The 8,651-nt window shown below is 38.2% G+C and overlaps 1 protein-coding gene across 1 annotated transcript in view; it reads right to left on the bottom strand.

Moving 5' to 3' along the window:
- Positions 1-359: 359 nt before the first annotated feature.
- LOC144752084 (nicotinamide N-methyltransferase-like) overlaps positions 360-8,651 on the bottom strand; it is a 50,138-nt gene continuing 41,846 nt past the window's right edge. The window contains exon 3 of the mRNA XM_078640034.1: positions 360-795. Within this exon, the coding sequence (XP_078496160.1) occupies positions 360-795 (436 nt within the window). The remainder of the gene's footprint in view (positions 796-8,651) is intronic.

Below are 8,651 nucleotides of genomic sequence, written 5' to 3'. Positions count from 1 at the left end.
GACAGAGAGCTGTATCCAATAGAAAATATTGACATTATTTAAACCATGCAAGTAAGGCCATTAGAGATGGAGCATTGCAGATCAGAACACAAAACCACTTTAATTTGTTGAGAACATACACAGTTATTTTATTAAGATTGCAGTGACCATTTCCTCCCAGCTCTAGTCCCTCAGTCACACTCCAATTGATCTTGCAGTAAACATTGATTGAGACTGAGCCTGGGACAGCCAAGTTCAGTTGTCAAGAGTGAAATATGCGACAAAACCAGGAAAACACTGGTGTCAGCAGCAATGGGGGCACCAATGAGGATGCAGAAGAAATGAGTGAATATGTCAATCAATTACAATTCACATGTAGATCAAACAGGCATTTCTTTTCTTGCAAGAACAACTATAAAGCCTTCATAATCTGCCACTTCATGCAATTGATCAAGTGTCCTAGGAAACACCTGCAGCTTCTGAATGACATAGCCACCCTCACTTAGTGCTTTCCTGACAAAACTCTCATCAATACTTAGATGGGGAAATTTAAAGGTTCCAATCATGTAAAATGTCTGCATGAGGCAACTTATCATTAGTAAATGCCCTCCATTTTTTAAAAGTGATGAGACATTTTTTAAGGCACTGTGGAACTCCTCTTTATTAGTCGAATGGGCTTCCAAACAATGTGTGAGGAGCAGGCAGTCAGCCTGGGGGAGGACGGTGGGAGACAGCGGGTTACATTTGCTGACATCGTATTTGAGAACATTTTTGATCTTTTGTTTTAAAATGTTTTGCTTCTCTTGCCAATCTTCCCTAAAAAAAGAAATAAACACAATTAATATTGTTGTTATTATTGGCTAAAATGTGTTTCTTCATAGTGTAGCATGTTAAAAAAATTGAGTGTACAATTATTAGTAATTTTTGTATTGTGACTACATATATGCGCTAACTATCAACTTGCACAAAGTGCACATTTCCTATTCTAGCCCCATGCCCACTTTGATACTGAGGTATGTAGTGCAAGCATGAAAGTAAATGATTCTGGATTAAAGCATTTCAAAACACCCTTTAAATACCTTAAGATATAAAAAAAGTATGAGTTATCGACTTTACACTGCACTCAGCACCATCAAGATGGAGTGTGTACAGTCAACCATAAATAGTGCTCGGCCAATCTTTTTATAGCATTCATGATAACTGTAGAAAGAGCTGAATGAGGTGGAATGGAAATAAATTAGTGAGAAGATCTGGAAGGCGAAATTGATCGGTAAAAGTATAGTGAGTGGTCAAACATTTAGAAGATCTTCAGAGGTGTAGTGGAATCAGGAACAAAGTGACACTGGTCAGCCTCTCATTTTGCTGTAAACCACATATTATTATTTCTCTCCTCCACAAGTGGAGTGCACTTCAAATCAGAAAGTCTGGTAGCCACAAATAGAGATACCTCTGATAAGTGACACAGAGCATATATGGTTGCTAATTTTGACTGGCCGATTATTCGCCTGCTAGTTGGAGGCAGTGAGAGGCAACTGGGGAAGAAACACAAAGCAGCACAAAAAGGGCTACAGAAAATGTGGGGAAGTATTAGTGGGCTGCGTTGTTGAGCTGTCCTACTAAAGTAGCTGGCTACTGACCTTGCCATCTCCCATAAGCTAGTGGCTGCTGATGGCAGTGCATATTACCTTCATTGAACCACCTTCATTATTTGCTGCAACTGCATGCTTCATCTCTGCAGCCAAAGTAAGTTACACATGAACTGGTCAGGGAGAACATTGGTCCATCCCAAGACCTGTGACTCATTGTGTCATCATAATAATGAAGCCAGATCCCAAAGGACTATTCATAGAAGATCAAGGCGCACATCAGTGGAGACATGGACATTAGAGGCTCAAGGAGGATAACTAGATAGGTTCTTCCCAGCCCCCCTATAGTCTCACAGAGTGCACCAGAAGTGCTAACCTTATTGTCAACCAACTCACTGACCATAAGTCAGATCTGCCATTGCCACCCAAAATGATCACTGGAAAATGATACATTACCTTTAAAATGACTAACAAAAAAATCAATTCAAGTATTATTCAGAGACAGTTTCCTGCTTGAAGGGACTCCATTGGAATAAACCGTCTTCATCACGCTCCACTACAGCAACATTCAACAAGGATCAAAATAACACTGGAGTATCTATAGAGGGGAATACACCCTGTAACAAACAACACACCTGCCCACCAATCAATATTCAAAACGACTTCTGTAATTAATGCAATCCCTCATGATGCAAAATCTCAGAATCAGACTACATTTTTGGTGTTGAACCATCACTGGAATTACCAGAATCTACACATAAACCTAACGTTAATCATCCGGAAAAAAATATATAGTTTCTGTTAAATTGGGATCACCCATAACCCACAGCTTATCTTGCATTTTTTTACATTTGACATGTACTATAATCTGATCTTGTATCATCTCATCCGCCATCATTCCAAAGTTGCAATGTAAACTTAATGATCTTAAAGATGTTAAAAAATCATTAAAGGATGTGTCCTCCTTTTGTTTCCTGGTATAAAATTTGAAGGGGTTGAGAGCAATACTAACATTTGGCTTAAGTCTCGCTAAAGCTTCTGTATAAACATTCATGGAATCACCTCCTCCTTCACTTGGAGTAGTTATTTGAGGTAACGATCTAAAAATGACCTGACCTTCAGAACCAAGGCAATGTAGAAGAATACTTTTTTTTCTTTCAGAGCCCATCCTTTCACCATCGATAGCGTTCATATAGGTCATAAATTCTTCTTTCTACCTTGTCCATTGCATAGATGGATCACCCTTAGTTTTTAAAAATTTTGCAGGCGGATCAAATTGCATATTTATTGTAATATATTCTGTAAATTAAACACTTGGCTTGAAAATTGCCTTATGTTAAAATATTACAAGCAAAAAAATTAAATATACCAATAACACCTTAGTATCCTGTATACTCCTCTTACTTCTTTGTGTTTAACAAAGAATTGATAGATTTATTGATAGAACAGTCAGAGAGTGTCAGGAATGTGCATCTAGTGAGAGAATGTTGAAGGTTGTTACTCCACCGCTTAAAATGGTACAATGGCCATCTGAACCTTGGGAGAAGGTCGCATTTGATATTTCTGGGCCTTACCATATGCTACCAGAGTCTGCACGTTATGCTTTGGTTATGGTTGATTATCATTCCAAGTGGCGGGAAGTTAAGTTTGTTCCCAAAGCTACCACTGAAGCAGTCATAGGGTTTTTTAAAGAAATTTTTACTAGAGAAGGTTGTCCTGCAATAATGGTTACTGATAACGGTGTGCAATTAACATCTGCAGAAATGTCTGATTTTCTTAAAAAATGTAATGTTGTTCACAGGTTAACTTCTTTATACGAACCACATGAAAATGGTCAGGTAGAGAGGTTTAATCGGGTGCTGAAGAATTTTATTGTAGAATCTCTCAAATGTGAAAAAAAATTGGGTAAGTGCGTTAAGGGAGAGGTTATGGATTTATCGCATTACGCCCCATTCCACTACAGAGGTGAGTCCTTTTAAACTATTTAAAGGTCGCAACCCGGCATCCAATGTGTTACCATGGTGGTTAAAGGAGAAATACAACAATGTATTAGTAGATGATAGGGAGATTGTTACTGATGTTGCCAAACGTGTGGAAGACAAGCAATTAAAAACGAAATTATGGTATGACAAAAAGTGGAATGCAAAAAAACAATATTTTCAAGTGGGAGAATGGGTTAGAATTCTTAAACCAGGTCTGTTGTCCAAAGGGTCTAGTGAATTTAGTGATCACATTGTAATAAAAAAAGTATTTACCGACAGTGGTATGACTCAAGATGGTAGAATCTGGAATATTGGAAGATTGGCCAAATGTTCCAATTTTTGTAATGGGAATTCTGACAAAGATTTGTTTGTTGACAAAAATGATACTGTTGCTTACAGAGTCAAAGATGCGAAACGAGTTATTAATTTACCTAAAAAATATATTAACGATGTGTAAATGCTGTACATAATTTTTTTATGATTTTTCACATCTGTGTTTTTTTATGGTTTAATTTCTTTTTGTAAAAAAGGGAGAAGTTACATTCTCTTATTTGATTTTATCTCTTTAAGAAATGTATTGATGGTCGCATGCCATTGCATGCGACATGTTTTTCTTTAATACAATTCCACATTCCACATGTTGGTGGAACTGTTATGTTTTACATCTAGAGGACAGTTAATTCTGGACTCTGATGCAAGAAGATTTGTGCCGTGCTGCCAATAAAGAAACTTCATTTTCTACTTATTTGAGTGATTATTCAACGCTACACCTAAGGCATCACTCAAAGATTTGATTTATGTGACATATGGCAGACTCTTCATCCGGTTGATCCTAGGTATATCGGTTGATCCTCGGTATATCTTCTATGCATGCACAAATAGGAAACATTTTAGGATCGACCCGGTCTTCATTAAGAAGTCCCTGACGCATAGCTTAAAAATGGATGTATATCTCAGAATTGTGGCAGACCTAAACAGGGAATAGATCCAAATGCTACAAGTCCTCATTTCCTCATCATTTGCTGTCTAACGACAAGTATAGGAAACATATTTCAGGGTTAATTTGGGAGTTCCTGCTTATCAATTATGGTACAGCATCAGAATATGGGATAAAATGGAGGCATATATTTGGGAAATAACTCTTCAGTATGTGGATAGGAAAAATAGGGCTGCTTCTGAGGATGTAATTGCTTGCGCCAAGTGATCCTCCAACTTCAAATAGTACACGCCTCAAACATTACTCAAGGTGAGGCAGAAGAGGGATAGGTTTTCTTCAATTAATAGAAAAATGGTTCCTTTTTGGACGTAGGCTAAATGATCAAGTAGCAGCTACATATGTAAAACACAGAATGCTAAAATATGAGTATGCGGAAAGGTTACGCCAAGTCTTAGCCCATCAAATATCAGATCACTGGCCCAAGTGTCTTATTTAGAGGATTAAGAGTACAGATAAAAGGGTTCATACAAGCCCTGTGTCCATTCTGGATTCTATTGAGGAGTTACATAGCCGGCCTCAGGTAACCAATCAGGTTGGGTTGAACTTGGGAAGTACATCAGGCACTGCAGTCTTTGCCGGATTGGGGAAGATCAGATCAGCGACACGTCGAGTTCTCTATGGCTGAGATTGATGCTGTATTGGTGGCTCTTCCTAAAGGTAAGGCAGCAGGCGAGGACACCATACCATTGGAATTCTAAAAGGTATTTAAAGTCATAATAGTGATTGCATTCTTAAAAGTAATTCAATAAACCTATACAGATGGGGCTGTTCCTGATACTTGTAATACTACCAAAAGAGTAAACGCACAAAGTATATGGGGTTATACCGACCCATCTCATGAATAATATAGATGCAAAATGGTTTGCAAAAATCCTGCCTATGCATCTTGCCCTGTAATTTGATTTTGGTCTCTCAAAACCAACACTGATTTGTCCAACGAAGGAACACCACTAGCCATACTGCTACTGTGATTGCAGCTTTCGACATTGCTTGGAAACCTAGCATTAACATAGGTATGATCCTATTAGTCTAAAGCTTGGCTATTCAATTGTGAGGCTTGGGACTGTATGTGGGTCATAATGGGCACGTACAGCCTAGGTGATCAAGGTCTTAAATTGACCCAAGTCTTGTATTAGACCCTTCGGCCAGGGTAGGCTATGGCAGAAATTACTTCAATCTATTTCAGATTGGTGAGGTACCCATCAGGGTTGCCACTCTCCCCTCTCCTGTTCATCGAGCGTTACGCAAGTCACTCCTTAAAAAAGCAGGTATTCGTCCGCTAAAGTTTGGTCGTCAACAATTTAAATCGATTGTTTAAGTAGACAATGTTGCGGCTTTTTTTTGGTAGTAATTGCATAGGTTGTTAATGAAGCAGTTACGTGTATTGAGGTTTCTGAGTACAAAAGTAATCTATCTAAAACTCAGGTTCTTTTGAATTTCAAGCCAGCCCCCCCCTACCCTAGGAGTAACTGCAACTGTGATTTACCTTGGGGTTAAATTGAGTTCTGTGATCTCAAACATTGTTAAGGTAAACGATGAACCTTTTCTATCTTTAGGTGTTTCTGAGATGAAATCCTGAAATAAGCTACCGCTTACTATTTTCAGGAAAATCAATATTATGAAGATGAATATTCTTCCTTAATGTATTATTTGTACAGGTAATCCCACTCAGAGTCCCTGATTCCTTTTTTAGCCATTTTGACTGTCCTGTTGGAAGTTTCATATGGGGGAATAGGTGTGCAAGATGAGCCATCTGCTTCATGAAACTCCTGTCATTTATGCAGCTTATTAATCATGTCTGATACAAATACATTAGTTTTCTTAGCTTTGGAGGTGAAGTTCTGGCTTTTTGTTTACAGGTTGGGGGACCTTAACTACTATAAGATGGTTAATTTTAAGGTAATAACAGATATTGTTTATATCTGAAAAGAGATCTGTTCTAAATATTCCAATAGCCATTTTAAACAAAGATACACCACTGTGGGACAATCCTGCCTTTCCATCCGTTTTTCAGGGTTCAACCAGTGAGTCTCGGGCACGGTACGAGGTTCAGATGGTGAACTATATGACCTGAATGGCCTCCATTCTTTTTCAGGACTACAAGATACATATGAGCTTCCCTGTCACTAAGTATTCACAAGTGAGGGCCTATATCTGGTAGGATGTGCATATTAGTTTGACTGACAGGCTCAGACCTTACATTGTATTACTATAAAATAGGCAGGAAACCATCAATTAGTACAGTTTAACAAGGCCTCACTCACTCTGTTACAGATGGTCCCGTTTCATTCTCAGCTAAGTGGAGTTGGCTGCTCTCTTCCAAGGCTCAGAGGTTATGGGGGCATTAGAGATATTGGATTTTTCTGTATATTCTGTTAACTTTAAGTTAAAACAGCTGCAAACAGTTTGCTTTTTGTATTATCCTCCAGTTAAAATCTCTGTATGAACACTATCTCAGATAGGACCAGATGCCCCAAGTGAAGCTCCCAGCTGCTTATACACATGCTTATGCTATCTCCCGCCTCATAAAAATTCTGCTCTGGGGTGATTAAGTTTATGTCTTATAGTTTGGGACATCAAGTTTTTCTATCTACTGAAGAGTTAGTGTTGGGCGTCAAATATAAGTATCAGGCAGTAATCCAAATCTTAATTATGATTATACTAGTCTGTGCCTGGCTCTCTATTGCACGGTCATGGGTTCCTGTGATTCTCTCAAAAGCTGTTGAATGGTGCACGCTCATCCATCATATCGATGAGAATGAGTTAGCCTTGGCTAAAGCCAGAGGTTCTTCCTCATTAATAAAGTTTGATAAGATCTGGATTAATTTTTGCTGGGATTTTTCAAGCACTAATTGTGAATAAATATGTATTCACTTTTTCTTTTTTTTCTTTTTTATCTGTCTCTCCAGTTTTAGATATTGTACTTTGTTCTTATTTTTCTGTTCTTTTCTCTGTTCTGATTTGAATATCATGATTATTGTACTTAAAAAAGGAGAAAACAGGGGAACATTCTTTTTATTCGCAGGGACACACTATAAAGGTAGTTTATTATTTTAGTTTAAAAGGAGCATTGCAAGTAGCATGAGGGATATTAGTCAGGACATTAGTCCAGTCATCATTTGAGAGTTTCAATCCCATGTCAGCATTAATGTAGAGGGGAGAGCTCACATTTGGATTGGGAAAGAAGGGACCTGTAAAGGAGGGTGAATTCTTGTACCCGCACAGTCAGTCAAAGTGTTTTAAAACCATAAAAGCATGCTATCATGTTGTACCAAAAAATTGTAAAATCGTTAATTACATATTAAAAATGGTAACAATTTACATAAAATTTAAAACACAGTACAATATATTCAAACTCACGTTGGGCAAATTTCATAAAACCTTATTACTAAACTGAGACGTTGCAGACATTCATTTAATTCAGTTAAAGTGCATTTGAGCCAATTAAACTTAACCTAAATGTTCTCATAATACGGCCGCGGTGAGGAAGGTAGCAACATTAAAAATGTCCCACACATTTGATAACAGCTGGAGATATAGAAGTGCAGGCTTGGCCTGGAGAAAGCCTTTATTAGCTAGGATTGGGAGGATTAATCGCTTCCTGATGACGGTCAGGTGCTTGCAGAAAAGAATAAAATGCATTGTATCCACAGTCCTAGTGCAGATTTCTTTTATATTCCAAGAAGAAGGGAGTGACAAGTGATATAGGGTTTGCTCACTTTCACAAACATCTAAACATACAAAAACAACAGGAGGGACCCCCTACCATGCTTAACTTATCTCTCAATACTACCCCAAGGGTATCACCCTATGGTATTTGGAGGAATTTTACCCACTGACATTCCAAGTAGCATACCTATTTAGGGGTTTTGGTGTAGGACTGCACAGCATGTCACTGCCCTACATCAAATGGAATGTATTGCATTGGTTTAATCCTGTCCTTTTTCCCAGCACTGGCACTGTTTGGAAGCCTAGCACCAATGCAGCCACACTTGCACCATGCTCCTTGTGTTGTCAGCAGGATTGTTTATGTGCAGTAAGACTATTTCCTCTTGCTTTGTGTGATGAAGAAGGAAAGAGGAAAAAATAAGGAGAAACAAGTTATTT

This window comes from Lissotriton helveticus, chromosome 4_2 (assembly GCF_964261635.1).
Source record: "Lissotriton helveticus chromosome 4_2, aLisHel1.1, whole genome shotgun sequence".
In the NCBI taxonomy this organism is placed as follows: Eukaryota; Metazoa; Chordata; class Amphibia; order Caudata; family Salamandridae; genus Lissotriton; species Lissotriton helveticus.
This window is presented reverse-complemented; position numbering and strand designations above follow the sequence as displayed.